The sequence below is a fragment of the Apodemus sylvaticus genome, chromosome 20, assembly GCF_947179515.1.
Source record: "Apodemus sylvaticus chromosome 20, mApoSyl1.1, whole genome shotgun sequence".
Classification (NCBI taxonomy): Eukaryota; Metazoa; Chordata; class Mammalia; order Rodentia; family Muridae; genus Apodemus; species Apodemus sylvaticus.
The window spans coordinates 1955715-1975276 of NC_067491.1; the positions used below are offsets into that span (position 1 = coordinate 1955715).

Below are 19562 nucleotides of genomic sequence, written 5' to 3' on the forward strand. Positions count from 1 at the left end.
CTGAGGAGGAGGTGTGGGCTGTCTGAGGAGGAGGTGTGGGCTCTCTGAGGAGGAGGTGTGGGCTGTCTGAGGAGGAGGTGTGGGCTGTCTGAGGAGGAGGTGTGGGCTGTCTGAGGAGGAGGTGTGGGCTGTCTGAGGAGGAGGTGTCGGCTCTCTGAGGAGGAGGTGTGGGCTCTCTGAGGAGGAGGTGTGGGCTGTCTGAGGAGGAGGTGTGGGCTCTCTGAGGAGGAGGTGTGGGCTGTCTGAGGAGGAGGTGTGGGCTGTCTGAGGAGGAGGTGTTGGCTCTCTGAGGTGGTGCAGCCTGGCACTCACTGTGTCCGCAGCGTGAAGGCCGCGCTGGTTATGGAGGTGGGCAGGTTGAGTCCCTTCGTGATCTCCCGCCACAGCTTCTTGTTGATGACCTCTACCAGGCCGCCCTTCTCGGTCACCAGCACGTACAGCATGAACAGGTCGAGAACCTGCTTGGCCATGATGGGAACCCGGTTCACTGGAGTGCCTGTGGGACCCCGGGGTGGGGGTGGGCTGTTGAGGTCAGGCGTAGCAGAAGCCAGCCAGAATCAGGTGGGGGGTGGGGGTGGGGGTCCTGGCACTGCGGCCATCCTGGGTCACATGCCCTGGGCTCCCTCCACAGGGCTCTGTGTGTCACCCTGCCCTCTCCTGCTCCTTGGCCACACACATGCGCTACCTGACCTTTGCACCCTCCTGCAGCATTCCTGGTTGCCTCAGTTTCCCAAAGGGAAGCCCCTGCTCGCTGGGCCCTGGCATCGGGGAGTGGGCAGGAGGGGAGGCCCTGGGGCCCCGATATTCCCACTCCAGGTTTCCAACAACAGTAGTTACCAAACAGCCACGGAGCATCCCCAGAGCCCTTCCTGCCTCTGCCTCTGTCCCCCAGAGTGTGGCAGGCGTCAGTGGGGGTGGGGAAGGCTCTGCTAGGAGGATTTCCAGTTTTAAAAAGCGAGAGCAGAGCATCTGTTCTGTACCTGGTGACTCCCTGGGCTCTTCATTCCTCAAACACCACCTCCGTTCCCCACTTCTGCCCATCTGGACTCTAAGTGCTTTTACATTTTATGCCCCAGGTCTAGCACAGAGCCCAGCCTTACCTGGACTCTTAACTCTCTCTGTGAAATTGTAGGCCTTCCCAACCCAGCCAGTCACACAACAAGTGCTCAATAAAGACCCCTCCCCCCACTGCCCTCTGTACTGAACCGGATGCTCTGGGCCCCTGCGAGGCAGCCATGGGAGACCCTTCCGTATGTTAGCCACCTCCTGCCTCTCCCAAGCAGCAAAACCTCCCGGAGTGAGTGCCCAGGGCGGCCCCTGGGAGGTGGATCTCCATCCCTCCCCGGTCAATCCGCAGCTCAGTCCTAGGAGGAGACCAGGAGGCAGGCAGGCAGGCAGCCTCTGCAAGGAGGAGGAAGTTTATATGGTGTGGGACCAGATGGAGGGCTTAGGCCAGGATGAGGAAGGGTGGGGGGACTGTGGCAGGGAGCATGGGCAGGACACCTCCCCCATTTCCCATCTCCAGAGAATTCTCAGAGAAATCTGTTTCAAGGTTTTCACTTTCCGATACAAGGGTGCGGGGGTCATCTTTCTCTCCCTAGGAGGAGACCCATGGGCAGAAGGCTGTGCTGACGGGTGAGGGAGGCTGCTTTGAATTCCAGCTCCTAATTACCAAAGACCCCAGGACAAAGTATCAGAGGCGGCAGTGCGGTGATGTGGGGTTCTGCGGGATATAGAGGAGTTTGTTGCTTTGACTGGATGAGGGAGGCAGGGTGGGATTTGGGTTTTCACGGCTCTTTGTGGTCAGTGGCCCTGCTGACCCCACTATGGTGGGGCGGTGAATGGCATGGTCAGCTCTGCGGCTCAGGGGTAGCTGTGGGCCTCCTGCTGCATGCTGGGCTGGGGAGGTGGGGATGCGTGATAAGGCAGGGAGGGGAGAGCTCTCCGGCCACACAGGCCACACTGGCGGGCAGCAGGGCTGGACCCGGGGAGGCTGGGCCCCCAGGATAGCTCAGGGGCTCACTCACACCCACAGGGATCTGCAGGCCACACCCTGACATGGAAGGGTTAACTCAGAGGCCACTGGGCTGGGCCACAGGATCAGGAGGCCACAGTACCTCTTCATCTCTCCTTCCGGTGGGTGGGCAGGCCTGCAAGCCTGTGTTTACAGAAGCTGGGCCCCAGTGATGGCGATGGCCCGATGGCCCGAGCTGGCCTCAGACCCACACCCCACCCCTTCCTGCTGCGTGGCTGAAGCCCAGACCATCCTTAGGCCTCAGTTTCCTCCCCTAAGACATGGGGATTGCAATGACCAGGACCTGGCCTGTCCCACCCCAGGGCGAGTGAGTTTGGGCCAGGGTAAAGGCTTTGTCCCTGGTCCTCCTAAGGTCCTAGAGGTGGAGCTAGGGACAGTCACAGAGTTTGGGGAGCACTCACTCACTCACAGGAGACTGACTCGCTCCCCCATCAGCCCTGGGAGGTGCTCACCCCGCTTCTGCATGAAGCTGAACAGGTCGTCCAGGAACTCTTTCCTCTTGGGGTCCGCGTCCAGTTCATAGAGCTGCGGGCAGAGCAGGGAGGGTCAGTGGGTGGGTGTCCCCACCTCAGGGGGACAGCAGCCCTACCTGCCCCAAGCTGTAATCGAGGGGTCACTAACCACTGTCCCCAGGGAGGGTCCTTCCCACCTCTTCCAGGGTTAGGGGCTCTGGGCATTTCCACACGCCCATCAATCCGTCTACTGTTTGCTGACTCCTAGGTCCCCAGGGGCTCCCCTTTCTCGTCTCCTGTGTAGAGTGACTGAACGACCTTCTGCCCACCCAGGCTGTGGTTGTTGTTGGTGGGGGGTGATGCGGGGTGGCTGTCACAGGACTATGTCCTGGGTGCCTGTGGGCACTGGGACTTGCTGGCCGAGGCAGAGGGAAGTGGGGCGGAGATAATTAGAATGCTAGGCTGAATACCAGGCTTCAAATTAACCTCCAGGAATGTAGCTGGCCGGACGGTGGGGGGGCCTAGAAACCACCAATTACACCTGGGGCTGCAGAATCCATCATTTGCTCTCTAGAAGTTTGGTGGGAGCCTCTGTGCAGGCAGTTGGGGCCAGACCACCCTTCCAACGCGCACTGTACGCGTGCCCCTCCACCCCCTCATTTTCTCCATCTGTTCCGTGGAGGCCGTGGACGCAGGAGACTGCCATCCTTGAAGGGAGTTGGAGCCCAGGCCTCTGCCCTGGGTGGCCCAGCTGCCCGGCTCTGTGCACCGCACCCTGGGCCAGCACCAGACTGGCTGGCCCGCATTCCTAAGTCCAGGGAGGCCTGCCCTCCCTCTCCAGGCTGCCTGAGGGGTGTGGGGCCTTGTGGGGCCTCTGGGTGCCACATGGGAGCACCCGGGGCCAGCTGGGGCCCTCCTCATCCGCATGAGGGGGTCCTGCTTTCTCTGGTGTGGAGCACACGGTGCAAGAGGACGTGGATTTGAGGACGTGGATTTGAGGACGTGGATTTGAGGGTGTGCGGGGAGGCACAGGCGGGCAGATAAAGGATTGGGGGAATTGTGACCAGGGGATTGGCTAGAGCCTGCGACACACTGGAGAGCCAAGAAGGGACCTACCGCGGGAGGGCTTGAGGCCCTGGCCCTAACAGTAATGGCCAGAACCCTAGACCGCTTTCCTGGTCAGGGCACAGTCTCCAGGGTCCGCCCTCATGGGCTTGGCACCCTCCACAAGACAACATTAGAGGCTCCTTCCTCAGTTTCCCTATCTCCATTTAAAAGCAAGCCGGAGCTGGGCGGTGGTGGCCCACGCCTGTAATCCCAGCATTTGGGAGGCAGAGGCAGACGGATTTCTGAGTTCGAGGCCAGCCTGGTCTACAGAATGAGCTCCAGGACAGCCAGGGACTATACAGAGAAACCCTGTCTCGAAAAATCCAATAAAAGAGAAGGAAAACAGGGTGGAAAGGGTTGCGGCCTGAGGGTGTGGCCTGAGGGTACGGCTGTGTGGGAGGAGCTCACAGCTCACAGGCTGCGGGTCCCTCACCAGCACCTCACAAACTAGGCATCTTAGCAATGAGCCCCTGTCATTCCAGTATCAGGAGGTGGAGGCTAGCCTGGGCTACATGAGACCCTGTCTCAAAACAACAGCCGCCACCCCAACCAAACACAGTTCTATCTAAGCGGCTGGATTCCTGTGGGGAGGGGAAACTGAGTCTCAGCGCAGTGTGCGGCTGCCTCACTGGGGAAGGCACCATCGGTGTCTCTTCTAATAAGAGATTCCAAAGGACCAGAAGGCGGCAGGACCTAGTCAGATGCCTACAGGGGCAGGACATCAATTCAAAGCCATAAATGGGGGACCCACAGGGATCCCCAGCTGCCTGTGGGGGCAGGTCAGCAACAAAAGCAGGCTGTAAAAGCCCTGGCTTTATGGAGATCTGGCCCTCCCTCCTCCTGGCTGCCCTCTGCCTCCCGCCCTGGCGAGCTGGCTCGTGGGGACGGTGCCCAGATCCCCCTTCTAGTCAGTGGTAAGCCCGGCACCGTGACGGGTTTTGATCTGTTTTGCTCGTCTGGAACTGGACAGAGCGCACAGCATGTGTCTAATACATGTTTATTAAATGCGCATGCTTTCTCGGGCCCTGCGGTGCCCGCGGTGTGGTCCTGGTCCCACCCCCAGCCACTTCACTTCAGCTGCCAACTGGCTTTAAGTGGTAGAAGCTTCAGCTGGTCCAGAGGCATACAGTAGGCACTTACTACGTGTGCACGGCCTTTCCTTACCCCCTCTTCACAGCCGTGTAAAAATGGTTCCTCAGGAGTGAGAAAATGTCTCCTGCTCGACAACCTGGCTCACCTCTGAGCCATCTCCCAATGTGCACAACAGGGAGGCCTTTACTTGTGGGTTTTTGTTTTTCCTGGGTGTGTGGGTGTGAGTGTCTGTCTGTCTGTCTGTCTGCCTGCGTGTGTGTCTTCAGACAGGGTCAAAGCCGGAACTCACGGCAGCCCTCTTGCTCTGTCCCGCGAGCTGGGATGACAGCCCTGAGGCGGCACTAACCCTTCCAGACCTGGCTGGCCCTGGGGCCCAGCTGCCCACGGTCACATCCCATCTGCAGGTTTCTGTTTCTGACCACACCTGCTCGGCCAGGGCCGTTCCCACAGGGGCCCAGGGCGGTGTCCTCAGAGCCGAGGGGCCCTGGCTGTCCCCAGCCGTTAAAAAAAAAAAAAGGACAGTTTTGTGTGTGTGTGTGTGTGTGTGTGTGTGTGTGTGTGTGTGCGCATGCTATGTGTGGGGCCCCTGAGAAAACCTTTGTCCCCCAGGTTGTGGCAGCCTAGGCCCCCTACCAGCTCCCCGAGGCTCCAAAGTCCACAGGGCTCCACCTGGAACGGACGCCAGGCAGGATGGGCCCCAGGAACAGAGACATTTAAGTAGGGCCTGGACCCAAGCCCAGCAGCGACACTCCCCGGACCCCTCAGTTTGGGGACAGCAGGCTGACTCTGGTCTAAGTCTGACACCAGCTCGGCCCCAGGCTCTGGAGCCCTGTGGAAGGCTGTGCGCACCTGGTAGATGGGACCATTCTTGGTTGTAGGTATTCATTTATGTAGAGGTAGCCCATGTAGCCCAGGCTGTCCCCATCCCTCTCCCCAGTAGTGCTGGGGCCCTGCAGGTGACAACCACCCCACCTACATGGCTGGGGATGCTTTTTAAAGGCACACTGGCACCTGCTGTGGGAACTCAAACTGTGTTTCTCCTTAGTGATCAGATTTGAGTCAGCAGCCCCACCGCCAGCCACCAGGTGATGGGGGAACTCAGAAAAGCCATCTGGAGACACAGGGGACCTTGAAGGCCCTGGGGAGTCTCTGCTTGCTTGGCAGGAATAAATGGATAGATGGAGTCTCCCGGTGCAGGTCCTTTCTCTGGAAAGGGCTTTCTCTGATCAGGCTGTGGGGCACGCGTCTTTAATCCCAGCACTCCAGAGACAAAAGCAGGCAGATCTCTGAGGAAGATCTCTGGAGGTCAGCCTGATCTACAGTGAGTTTCAGGACAGCCAGGGCTACAAGAAAAACTGTGTGTCAAAAAAACCCAACTGGCTGCAGCAACTGCTCAGGGGTTAAGAGCACCGGCTACTTTGTTTGTTGTTATTTGTTTGTTTTTTCCTTTTTGTGTTTTTTGTTTGTTTGTTTGTTTGTTTTTTGGTTTGGTGTTGTTTTGGTTTGGTTTTTTTGGTTTTTTTTCGAGACAGGGTTTCTCTGTGTAGCCCTGGCTGTCCTGGAACTCACTCTGTAGACCAGGCTGGCCTCGAGCTCACAAATCCGCCTACCTCTGCCTCCTGAGTGCTAGGATTATAGGTGTGCGCCACTACCACCCAGCTTGTTTTGTTTTTTTGAGACAGGGTTTCTTTCCAGGCTGTCTTCTGCCTCCTGAGTGCTAGGATTACTGGCGTGCACCACCTCTGGCCGGCACTTTGGAAGTCATGCATATAAATCTCAGATCAACTACAATCAAATATCTCTATCTACTTCCAGAACACTCCGCCACTCAACAAGAAACACAGTCTGCACACCTAGTTACGACCAGGCACCCCATCCTTTCCCCAGCCTCTGACACCCCCATTTCCACTTCTGAACTCTGGGCTGGGCTGTCTGGGGCATTCTCCCGCACCACGTGGCCTTCTGTCTCTCCTGAGCACCGTGTCCTCAGCTCCTCCATGCTGTAAATTGTACTGGAGCATCAATCCTGTTCATGGCTCAGTAATATTCCAGCGTCTTATCGTCCGCCGGCCTCTGGGCTGCTGGAGCCTTGATCCTCACACGTTCTTTGAGGATCTTGACGGTTTTGTCTTTTGGGCTTTGGCTAAGACATGATCCCGACAATCTTTATAAGAACACCCAGACACAATGGCTGTGATTTTCCTCCTTTGTCTGCATAAAACTCCCAATGCCATCAGGACGCTTCCTTCCCCCAGCCGCCCAGGGACGAGGGGCTCAGAGCCCCTAAGTTTCAGGGCTGGGCCACGCGTCTCCCCTCTTCCTCCCTGCCAGCCAGGTCCTGCTCTCCTCCATCATGGAGTCTCTCCTCCTGAAGAGACCATGCCTGGCCAGGCCTGAGTGTCTTTACAGAGCCAGGCCCCAGGGCCTTTGCACTGTCTAGTCCTTCATCTAAGCCCTTTTCCCACTGCAGTGAGGCCTTGGGCACCAAATGACTCAGCTCTGTGGGGGAAGTCCGAACCCTCCTGGGCAGACACGCCCTTCCCATTCTGCCACTGCCAAGTGGTCAGGATTCACCAGGACTCATTCTTCACCTGGGGAAACTGAGGCAGAGGTAATCTGTGAGTAACACAGCACCAGGTACCAGCTGGGCTCTTGACTGATCCTTTACCATGAGAACCCAAGGTATGATAGTGCACATCAATCAACCTATACTTGAGGAGGGTAGGCAGGGGGATGGCTATGACTTCCAGGTCAGCCCAGGTTACATAGGGAGACCCTGGACTCAAAACAAATTTGATCCCATCCAGCATCGAGAGGCCAGGAGTCAAACTAGGCTACATAGTGAGTTTGAGGCCAGCCTGGGCTACATCAGACCCTGTCTCTACATACAAAATAAAATTTAAAAAAATATTTTTTCTAGTTGGAAAGTATGGGCCAGAGAGGATGCTGGGTACTAGCTACATAGTGCTGACTTCAAAAGTCAGAGCCGTAGAGATGCCGGAAAGACAGCAGAACTAAGAAATCAAGTCAGGGGGCTGGAGAGATAGCTCAGTGGTTAAGAGCACTGACTGCTCTTCCAAAGGTCCTGAGTTCAAATCCCAGCAACCACATGGTGGCTCACAATCACCCGTAATGAGATCTGACGCCCTTTTCTGGGGCAGCTGTCTGAAGACTGCTACAGCGTACTCACAATAAATAAATAAATAAATCTTAAAAAAAAAAAAGAAAGAAAGAAGTCAAGTCAGCAGGGCTGCGGCAGCGGCGGTGTGTGGGTGCACACCTGTGACCCCACCAGCACTGGGGAGGCAGAGGCAGGAGGATTTCTGACTGGCCTGGTCTACAGAGTGAGTTCCTGGACAGCCAGGGCTACACAGAGAAACCCTGTCTCAAAAAAAAAAAAAAAATCCAAAAAAAAAAAAAAAAGAAAAAGAAAAAGACAGGACTGGGGATGTAAAACAGGGGTGTAGCCCCCTCCCCCAGATCTCTGGGTGAAGGGCTGGGGGTGTGGTGAGGGTTGAGCAGTTACCTAAAATGGGTATAAGACACTTGTTCTCTTCCCAGAAATTAATCTCGGAGGGAAGGGAGATCCAAGAACCGCCGGGGAGGGGAGAAGGGCCGCGGTCCCCAGCGCCCTGCACACAGCGGTGAAGGCCCAGCTTCACACTGCCCGGCTCTCTGGGCTCTTCTGACCACATGGTGGCCTCGGGGTGCACCTGAGGACTTGGGGCTTCCCCTCCAAGCTGGCCACACAGGGCTCTTTCGTTTCCCGTCAGCTCTGCGGGCACCGGGGCCAGCTCTGGCTCTTAGGAAATTGGGGAAGTGATTCTGGGCTGGGTCAAACATCTGTCTGTTCAGCTGCCTCCCGCAGAGGCTGGGCCCTCTCCCCTCAGAACAGCCTGGACGCCCCACCCACGACGCAGATATTAATAGCCCTTTAGAAATGACCCTTCGGAACCGCAGGAGGGGCTGCCACAGAAGCTGGCCTCCGGTTCCGGGCTGCGGAAGAACTCGCAGACCTCCGACCCAACTTTTTACAGGTTCGGTCAGGGGCCACCTTGGAACTTGAGCCTCATTTCCTGTGAAGGAAGGAGGCTGTGCCCAGAGCTTCCAGGCTGATGACAAGACACACGTGCCCAGCAAGCCCAAGAAAGATGGCCAGGTGGGGGAACAAAACTGCTCAGGTGTTAGCTAGCTTTACAACTGGAAAACTGAGGCACGGGGGTTGGGCGGCCCTGCGATCAACAGACAGGCAACGGCTAAGACAGAGGCGCCTGTCAGAAAGTGCAAAGAAGTCTGAGAGACTGAACACGAGCCACCGTGGAGCCCCCCGGAGATCCACCCGCCCCCGGGTGACTGGACAAATGTCGGGACCTCACAGAGATGAGTGAAGGACCTAGCGCTGCAGGCCAGCGATTGATTCAAGGATCAGAAACCAAGCGCGGTGGCGCGACTTGTGGATCCCAGGTACCGCGGAGGCAAAGGCAGAAGGATCACCAAAGTGCAGAATAGCATCTCAGTGCACACTTGGGGTTGGGGGCGTGGCTCGAGGTGGCCCCGCCCAGAATCTCCCAGCGAGGCTCTGGGGGCGTGGCCAGGGTCGAGCCCCGCCCAGAATCCCCGCAGTGACTGGCTTCTCCAGCTGTATTCCCACATAGCTTCTGAAATTCCAGAAGGGAGCAGCTTCCCCGCTGACCCCTGTGAACCTGGCTGTCGCACGGGATTATCAGGACAGGGCCTGGGGACTGATATCCCTTACGTTAGCAGCACAAAAGGATCTACATAGACTGAAGCTACAGAACGGGGTCCCACCCTTCATCTCGCGGTCCGGCTGCAGGGCAGGTGGGATCCAGCCACGCGGGGTGACTCCCGCTGCAGGGAGCCTCCGGCACACGTTAGCAACAGAGCAGGTGAACCCAGATGATAATAAGTACAGCCAGCAAGCGGCATCCACACTCGTTAATAAGATGCTGACCAAGCGACAGCAGCCAGCCTTGCTCTGGACAGCAGCCCTGTTTCCTGGAGGGGGAAACTGAGGCTGGAAGGACGAAGGGAGTGAACAGTGGGTCGGAGATGTGGCCTTGGAGACAGAAGGGGTGGGTGAGGGACACCCCTCCCGTCGCACGCCCCTGGGTGACTGGACACACGTCGGCAACATCCCAGGCCCGGCCTATGGCTCTAGATTGGCTCCTCCTACTGCTACACACAAAGCCACAGATGCACCCAGACTGGGTGGACACAGCCGGCAACACAGCAGGTGCCCTCAGCCAGCCATGAGGACACGCCCATCTCCCCCAGACAGGGCCGCACCCCACGGACACAGTGACTTGGACGGCTCGCCCCGACCTGCCTGCTGCCCCGGTGCGCACCTATAGCAGGGGTCTTGTGCTTTTGGAGACAGGGTCTCCCTTCGCAGCCCTGGAGCTGGCTCTACAGGCCAGGCTGGCCCCCAACTCAGAAATCCACCTGCCTCTGCCTCCCAAGCGCTGGGATTAGAGGCGCGCGCCAGTTTTCTGCAGGTTCCTGAATGTGACTCTATTGTACACAACGTGTATTCCACTGATGACACACACACGTCTGCCGGCTGACGTCCAGTCGTCTCGTGAGCGGCAGCAAATCTGGGTTCCAGACTCAACTCCAACTCCCTGACCTCCGGCCTCCACCCGCGGCTGGGACGCGAGGTGTGAGCGCGCTTGCGCAGTGCGGGCCCCGCCCACTGAGCATGCGCACTGAGGGCTCCGCCCACCGAGCTCCAGCCCCAGCTCGCTTGAGCGCTGAGGAGCCCAGCTCAGAAAGGCAATCCCCCTGCCTCCGCCTCCTGAGCCCAGAATGCGTGTGTGTGAAGGGCAAACAGTGTGGGGCCCGCCGCGAGCTCCTTCTGCCGTGCCTGCTCTCCAGCGCACTCGAGTCTGTGATGGGAAGCAGGCTGGGGAGAGCCGGGTTGTGACCCCACCACCCACCCCCTCAAGGACTCACAGACCCTGGCCTGGCCCTGACCACGGGGCAAGGCTGTGTCCCCAGACCAGGCCCTTCAATGGACACATTAGTTACCGTTTAACCCTGTGACCCCCAATTGTCCCCTGACCATGCGCGGCCAGGCCAGCGAGCCAGGAAGGGGCGGGCCATGGCCACCCCATGCCTGCCACCCACCAGGCAGCACCAGGCCATTCCTGTGCTGGTTTTAAGGACGGATAAGCTTGGCCGTGCTTGACAGCCAGCAGGGACCACACTGAGCTGGCTTTCCCAGTGCTGTGTCTGCTACAGCCTACGATCCCCAGAAAACAGGCCTTTGTGGCAAGTAGGGAAACTGAGGCAGGAGTCAGGCAGAGCCCTGCTTGGGGCTGGCCTGGGGTAGAAGATCCAGCATTGACTCTGTCTGTACCTCGGTTACCACAGACACTGCCCTAGCCCAGCCAGCACGGGCCCACGCGGGCAGCCGCTGACCTGCGTGTCCAGGACCACACGACCTGTTCTCAGAGCAGGGTAGGCATATACCTCACCCAGGGGATGCACACACCACACACAGACATACTACATACAGAGAACACAGACACACATGCACAGACACATACACATGCACACAGACACACAACACACAGATACTCCACACATATACAGATGCATAGATAGAAACACACACACACACACACACACAGAAGCACACAGCCATAACTGGCCAAGGGATAGAGAAGCACAAAGATGCTGGGGTATCTGCCGTGTGGCCTGGGGTCCCTGCAGCCGTTGTGACAGAAGCCACGGCAGCCGCCCGCCCGCCAGGCTCATCACTGCTGCTTCCCGTGTCCGGTGTAGATGCGGCCACCACACCCTCCCAGGGACGGCAGCTTCTGGGACACCGCTCCCTCGGCCACGGCGTGTGTTATTAGAAAGCGTGGGGCGGGACAGAGCTTGGCAGCAGGTCACAGGGTGGGGAGCCCGGCTGGCGGCAGTGACCTGGTGGCCGACTTGGCGGCACTGGGACCAGATAAGGTTCTTCCGGCTGACTCAGCGTAGTTCCCGGGGGTTGGCACGGGTCGGGGCTCAGTGCCAGGGCTGGCGGGCAGGCGTCCTCCTGTGCCTGCCGCAGCTCGCTGGCTCGGTGCCAGCAGCCACAGTGACTTTGATGAGGTTGTCAGGGGCTTCCCGGCACCCCCAGGCCCTGACTCCCCAGCACCCGGGACTCCTGAGCCCCAGGAAGACTCTGGGCTTGAGCTGGCAGCCAAAACTGGCTGGCAGCCCAGAGACACACATGCCCCAGACAGCGACGCTGCCACTGTTGGAGCAGGGAGTCTGACCTCCAGGCCGTCCCCCAGGGTGCCTGGGTCAGCCAGGCTCACCCTTCGCTTCAGAAAACGTCAGCCTACCCCTCACCTCTGGCCTGTCCAGTCCTTGGCTCCAAATCCACTGCCCTACCAAGGTTAACTCTGGTTTCCTAGACTGCTCTAAAATGTCTAAGAAGTAGACCCTGCTGTTCTTGCCAGTCAGTGGACTCTTACACACTCTACAAAGCCCCTGCTGCTATGTCCTTTCCTATCAAGGCTAACTCTGGTTTCCTAGAATGTTCCAGAATGTCTAAGAAGTAGATACACTAGACAGTGGTGGCGCACGCCTGTAATCCCAGCACTTGGGAGGCAGAGGCAGGCGGATTTCTGAGTTCGAGGCCAGCCTGGTCTACAGAGTGAGTTCCAGGACAGCCAGGGATACACAGAGAAACCCTGTCTCAAAAAAACCAAATCCAAAAAACCAAAAACCAAACAAAGAAGTAGACCCTGCACTTCTTGCCTGTCTGTGGACTCTTACACACTCTACAAAGCCCCTGCTGCTGTGTCCTCTCCTGCCATCCAGCCCTGTGTCCCCAGGCAGGTCAGGAAACAATCTGCCCACCTCCTCCCCAGTCCCCATGGCCCCAGAGGTTCAGTGTCTTTTACTCTGGGACAAACAGCAAGCGTGAGGGACGACGGTGTGGACGCCATCACTATCACTATCAGCAGCCAGGAAAGTTTTGCTCGGGGCAGACAAGGCAGGCGACAGGCGCAGGGACACGTGAGGCAACGGCAGACAGACCTGTCAGCCCCACCCAAAGCTCCCACCTCTAACACCTGGCTCCCGGTCCATTTCCTCGTATGAGGGAGGGGGAGGGGAGGAAAAAATCACAGCAGCTGCCCTCAGGCCAGAGGCCGCCCAGGACACTCACTTCCCTCTCTATGGGAATGCTGTCCAGTGTCCTGGACTTAGAAGTAGACTTTAGAGAGAGGGGGTGGCAAGATGGTTCAGAGGGTAAAGGAGCTTGCAGCCAAGACCTGTGACCTGAGTTCAATCCCCAACCCCAGACCCAGAGGAAGGAAGGAGAGAACAGAGTACTTCAGTTGTTCTCTGACATCCACAGAGGCTGTGACACACATGCCCCTACCTACACAAAGTAAACAAGCAAGCAAATAAATAAATGTAAAAAACCAAAACATTTTTTTAAAGGAAAGGGTGGAGGGCGTGCCTGGGCCGCCAGCTCTCAGGAGATTTCAGGTTCAGGAGAAATGGAGAGTTCGGAGCTAGCCTGGGCTCCAGCACCAGGTCCTGAGCAGTACCTGTGAGAGGGCTGGGTGACTCCCGACCTTCCTGCTGGGGTCTCACTGTTTCTCTAAAACCCCGCAGTCGCCAGGTCTTTCTATCCGCCCTGGTTCAGAATCTGGAGGGCTGGTGGCAGGGAGTCCTTCCTGCATGGGACTCTGACCATCCTGCGCCTCGGTTTCCCTCCACAGTCCTTCCCTGTAGAGGGCATAAGGGGCCCATTTGCTTTTCTTCCCCAACAGGTCCTTCGGAGCTCGGCACGCTGCTCAGGCACGGACGTGCGACCCTCCTGCTCCTAACTGTCAGGTGCGGGGTGAACTATGAACACCGCCTACCTGGGTGGGAACCAGGAGCCTCAGCTGGCCCCAAACTCATTAATGCTCCTGCCTCAATGCCTCTGGTGCTGAGGGCAACAGGCACACACTAGGGTTCCTGAGGTCGGGGCCCTCCCCGCATGCGGGCAGTGTAGACAGTCAGCTGCTGTGCACAGAACTCCTAATGGGCACTTTACCCGATCACCTCTCTACCTAGCAATTTCACTGCAGGCCCACGCCCAAGAGGTACAGAGCGAACGCAGGGAAGCCAAAGGCAGGAGAAGCCGCGAGCCGAAAGGTGGAAACGGCGGGGTGGGGACCCGGACAGGGTGAGGAGCAGAGTCTGGGGGACGCTGCTCCAGGGAGAGACCCTGTGTTGTGGGTCTGTGCCACAGCAAGTGTCCAGAGCAGGGACACAGAGGTTGGCAAGGGACCGGGCTGTGCCGGTGAAGACGGAGGAACCAGGACATTCTGAACCTCACCATTATTTCATTTGGTCATAAATTAGAATCTGAGTGGAGCTAAAAGCCAGGCATGCTGGTGTGTGCCGTCATCCCAGGACTCAGAGAGCTTATATAAATACACGTGTATGTATGTGTGTATGCATGTATGTATGTATGTATGTATGTATGTATGTATGTATATTTCCAAAAGGCCTTTAAAAGAAAAGAGCCGGGCGTGGCGGCACACTACTGTAATCCCAGAACTTGGGAGGCAGAGGCAGGCGGATTTCTGAGTTCAAGGCCAGCCTGGTCTACAGAGTGAGTTCCAGGACAGCCAGGGCTACACAGAGAAACTCTGTCTCGAAAAAACCAAATCCAAAAAACCAAAAAAAAAGAAAAGAAAAGAAAAGAAAAACCACGGCAAAGCCACTGTGAGCTCGGGTGTGGCCATATGGGGACAGGAAAGCTACAGGATGTGCGTCCAGTGCCAGGAGACCCAGATCCTAATCACAGCCACCGACCTCACCCCAGTGTCCCCTCCCCAGACCCACAGCCCAGGGTGGATCCCAGCTGCCTGAGCTCAGCTGGTGGAAGCCAGCCGTGGCCAACACTGGGAAGGAAGACACGGAGACGGTGCCAAGCAGCCGGCCAGCTAGCACCGCCACGTGCCAGGAAGCCAGTGGGGCAGACGCCAGAGTAAACACAGGCTGGGCTTGGGGCTGACATCTGTGGCGCTGGCTGGACCACTATTGACACAGACTGCACAGGTGCCAGGCCAGCAGGGTGGCCCGCGGAGACTTCCACAAAGACACGGGGAGCAGAGTCCCGGGCCAGCTTCTGCTAAGATCATCCCCAAATCCACCCCGTCTTGTCTCCTACAGGACCAGTCAGCCCCTAACACAGGGAGCCTCCTGCTTCCTCAGTTTCCCTGTCTCCAGCTGTACAGAAACCCCCGCTCAGGCTGTGTCTCTCCGCGACCTATGACCCTGCCCAGGATGTCCCCAGAATGTCCTGACAATGGCTCTCTCAGCTGTCCTTTGTTTCGCTGCATCGGGGCCCTGTTGCCCTTAAATGCCAGCGCGGAGCCTTGGGTCTGTCAGCATGGACACCGCGGATTTGACCTTAAATGGCAGTCTCAGGCTGGCCTGAGACCCTGGGCCAGCTGTGACGTCGTGGCACAGAGATGTCTAACTTGCTTGGTGCTGGCGTTGCAGGGAGCAAGTCAGAGGTGTAACCTGCCCGCAAAGTGGCCTCGCCAGTGAGCGCACAGACCTCGGGAACTTACAACTCAGGGCTCCAGCTGGGTGGCAGGCCCATCAACCCCTCAGGTAAAGTGCATTTCGGAAGGGCCCAGGCTGCCAACACCACCCAGCCAGGCACAGAGATTTTCATGTGTGGCGCGTTCACTGAGGATCTCCTGGGGGACCGGGGGACCAGTCTTGAAGCCCACAGCTACCTCTGGGCCTAGGGTGGGACGGGACCACACCCAGAAACAGTGACGTCCACCTGACAGGTCAGCTGGCAGGCTGCCCAACACACATGTAAGCAAGCCAGGGCGAGAAGCAGAGACAGAGGGTGAGGCCGCGCCGCCCAGCCCAGGCCCTGTCTCAGCAGGTCCCACGAGGGCAGAGGGCTAGCCTCCTCTCCATTCCTCGAAACTATTCTTTGTGCCCCAGGGCTTCTGCACGGCTGTGCCACGAGAATAGGGTATTTTCTGAGCCCTGCCCTACAGGTCCCATAATCCCACCCATCCTGAGACCACTTGGAAGCTCAATGGCTCCCCCGGCACGCCCATCTCGTCTTCAGCTTCAGTTGGAAGGGGTCTCTGAGGGGGACCTCAGGCCCCACCCAAAAGCAGAGCTCACAGTCTGCCCCCCCGCCCCCCCAAGCTATTCTGACTTAGCTCTGTCACACAGAGAGCGTCAGGAGCCGCCTCCAGGGCCACCTCGCAGCCCACACAAGACTCGACCCGGAGCCAGCCCGGGAGCCGGTTTCCTCCCCGGCCACACACCCCGGGGTCGCTGGGCCAGCTGGAATGCAGGCCTCAGCCGGCAGGCCCACCATCTGGTTTCCATCGGCCTGCTCACTTCAAAGGCTCCCTGCCGGCCATGTCCTCCTGCTTGGGAAGAGCTAGGGCAGTCTGAGCTTCCTCCATGCTCCCCCCCAGGCCCAGGATGCCTGTGGGGCGGGGGTCCCACAGACCGCCCTCCCGCCTGTCCACCAACCCCCGGAACCGTCCACCACAAGCTCCAAGCTCTGGCTCCTGCTGGCTCCTGCACACTCACAGTTCTGTGGCCACCAAGGGTCCCTCGGCACTGCCCTGGACCAGCCCAGCCGCGGGACCCTCGCCCTCTGGTCACTGCAGCCCACAGCACGCGCTATTCGAACCCCATGGTTCTCCAAGGCTGACTCCACACCCTCGTCTCCGGGCACTGAGCCTCCGGCGCTCGTGTGCGTGAGCGTGGGAGCCGGAGCCTGGCGAAGGAGCCTTCCGCTGTGGCTCTCCACCTTAGAGTTTGAGGCAGGGCCGCTCACTGACACGGAGCTCGCAGACTACTAGGCTACACGGCCAGCAAGCCCCAGGGATCCTCCTGCCTCCACCTCCCAACACCACGCAAAAGTACAGGCCGCTGTGCACTGCTTTTCGCCTGTGTGCCGAGGATCAGAACTCAGTCCTCTCCTCCTGTTTGCACGACGCGTTCTTTATCCACTGCGCCACCCCCAACACCGACGGGCTGACTACCTTGCTCCTGGAGAGGGCCCAGAAGAGCTCCACATTATTCCCAAAGATAAACCTCACACAGGATCTAAACAGAGCCTTTTCAGAGTCCTGCAGTGCCCGAGGCCAAAATAAATACCTGGGGGGGGTCTGTGGGGGTGATCAAAGGCCCCCAAGGGACCGGACCCCAAGCACACGGCCTACCTGTTTGAACTGCTCCTCGAATGTCCAGTCCCCGTGGTCTGGCGGTGGCATCTGGGATGCCACGTGACTGGGGTGGGCCAGGCTGGGTCCCAGGCGCTCAGGGCCACTCAGTATCCTGGGGCCACCATCTCCACGGAAAGCCTGAGTGGGCGGGGCCTTGCGGGCGAACAGGCCTGCAGCGCCCAGGTTGGCAGACTCTGGGGGACCCAGGCCTTCTTCTTCTTCCTCCTCCTCTTCCTCAAAGTCATCTTCATCTTCCTCCTCCTCCTCCTCCTCCTCTTCCTCCTCCCCCAGTTCTTCCAGTTCTTCCCACTTGGGCTTCCTGGACACAGGGCACCCGCTGGTCAAGAGAGAGCCAGGGCAAGGAGAGACCCACCCGCGGCCCGCCCACAGCTTCGCCCTCTGTGGAGATGAGCAGCCACGAGGCCTCTCAGGGCACCAAGTGGGGTCCTGGCCACATCTTACCTCACCCCTGAACCAGCTCCTAAAGGGGGCCCCCAAAACATGTTCTCAAAGCTTCTTGCCCTAGAGCCTTTGCACGCGGGGCTCCCAGCGCTAGGCTCGCCGTGAACAATTTTCCAACCACTCCTCAGTCATGTTCTAGCCAAACTTGCCCTCCTCCCCCGGAACACCTCAGCCTCCTGTTCCTGGCAGCACTGAGCACAACCCCAGGGCTCACTGAGTCCCGGGATCCCGGTATGGCAGACCCGCGGAATCACAGAGGCACTCAGCAAACCCTTGCTCGGACACGCAGTGTCCCGTCGGTGACCCTCGCTGGCTCCCGCTTCTCAGACGCACAGTGGTGACTAGACTAGAGCTGCTGTCGCCAACCTAACACTCACGTGTCATCGTCATCAGAGCCCACGTCCATCAAATGCCCGTCTCCCTCCGTGTGTCCCTCCAGACCACTTCCACGCAGGGCAGGTGAACTCAGAGTCCCTTCCTGGGCTGTGTCTTCCTGATCCAGGGCGGGAGGCCCGTCCTCGGCGTCGCGGGGGGAGGACGGATGTCCCAAGCCGGCGGCAGCGGCTCGCATAGCAGCCAGTGCGGCCATCTGCGCCCGATGCATCCGGGTGTTCTCGGGCTCCCTGTCCTCGTCCGGCACGTTGGCCCGAGTACGGACACCCGTGGGCTCCGGTGGTGGGGGCGGTGGAGGCTGTCGAGCCTCCAGTTCCTGCCGGGCACGCTGCTGCCTCTGAATGAGAGTCTCCATCACGGCCTGCAGCTTCATGGCCCTGCGGACTGGGCCACCCCGGGCACCAGGGGCGGTGGGTGGGGGTGGCCCCTGCGGGGAGGGGTCTTGGCCGCACTGCAGCGTGGGGACCTCGGGGGAGCTGGGACAGTGCAGGGTGGCGGCTGGCAGAGACGGGGGCTGCCGACTCAGGCTGAAGGCTGGTGGGGCATGCCAGGAGCCACCCGTGGGATCCTTGTTGTTACGTCGGGCACCCGGGGGCAGAGGCTGGTGTCGGCGGGCTCATTCAAGCACCTGCAGACTCCTGGGGGAACACAGCAAAAGATGAGGTCAGACTCCACCTGCGCCTCCACCCCCCACACACACACACATCCTTCCCCAGAAGGCGGCAGCGAAAGCTGATGGGAGAATTGTTCACACCTGCTCAGGGCTCCTCGCACCCCATCTGCCTGTCTGCAGGTCCCTCAGGACCAGGGTCACTGCAGTGGACACTAAGGGAATCTCTGGGTCCCCTCTGGTCAGGTCCACCAGGGACACCTTGGGTGATTGTCCCTGTAAGAAGAGCGGTGGGGGAGGGGCCTGGTGTTCTTGCTTTCTTATTGGTCGTACTCCCCCTTCTAGACCCCAGAGTCCCTTTGGGTTCTGGGTTCTGGGTTCTGGCTCTAAGTTCTAGATTTGCTTGGCCCCAAGAGGCCCTGGGAACCCTGGCCAAGATGGCACAGTTGCTGTCTAGGAGCCCTAGACAAACATGGCCCCTTTACAGTCTGCTTTCTCAGATGTCCCGGAGCTGGCCTCTTGTGCCTTGGTGTGCCACCAGTGTGGGACAAGTGCCCGCCTTGCCTCACATGTGGGAATGGCAACAGAGTGTAGGCACCGCGCAGGTGACATCTGAGTGTCATCTGAGCAGAGCACAGGTCTGCTGTCACTCATTTATAGAGCTCAGAGAAGTTAGGTGTCCCAGAACACCACGTGTCCCGGCCAGGAGCCCACAAGGCCTCCCTCCAGTCAGCGCCAGGATCCAGGTCCCACCTGGCCCCAGGTCACAACTGGACCCCCCACAGAAGCCACCAAGAAGACAGTGGGCAGTGCCCAGCAGGCTAGGGCCTACACTCAAATTGCCTGAAATCAAGGGCCAGGGGAAAGTTTAGTCCACCTTACAGACAGAGTCTGAGAGGTCCTCTCTGTCTCACCTGAACCTCAAAAGTCTACGCACACAGAACCCCTGGGTGCCTCCCGACAAGCCAGTGTGCGGAAGGCAGACAGCCCCTGGCTGCTGTGGAGCCCTCCTGGTCACGCGCTCCCCTGCCTAAGGAGACCCCTGCAGCTCAGGATCTTCTAGGAGAATGAGGAAGACTAAGGTCCCCTTCCTAGACATCTGGGCACCCCAAACCCTGTGATTCCAGCAGAAGGCCGGCAGGTGGGTGGCCCCAAGGGAACCGGAAGCC

The 19562-nt window shown here is 58.9% G+C and overlaps 1 protein-coding gene across 5 annotated transcripts in view; it reads right to left on the bottom strand.

Annotated features, from left to right (window-relative positions):
* The window catches only part of Arid3a (AT-rich interaction domain 3A), a 28312-nt gene that overhangs the window by 6117 nt on the left and 2633 nt on the right, over window positions 1–19562 (bottom strand). For 4 of the 5 annotated variants that reach the window (XM_052165844.1, XM_052165846.1, XM_052165843.1 and 1 more), the window contains 4 exons: window positions 17768–18421; window positions 16926–17247; window positions 2488–2560; window positions 313–496 (listed from right to left, as the gene is read on the bottom strand). In XM_052165844.1, coding sequence (XP_052021804.1) covers window positions 313–496; window positions 2488–2560; window positions 16926–17247; window positions 17768–18156 — 968 coding nt within the window. In that variant the 5' untranslated portion in view covers window positions 18157–18421. Of the gene's footprint in view, window positions 1–312; window positions 497–2487; window positions 2561–16925; window positions 17248–17767; window positions 18422–18537; window positions 18670–19562 lie in introns of all 5 variants that reach the window. The other variant, XM_052165848.1, reaches the window with a different exon arrangement.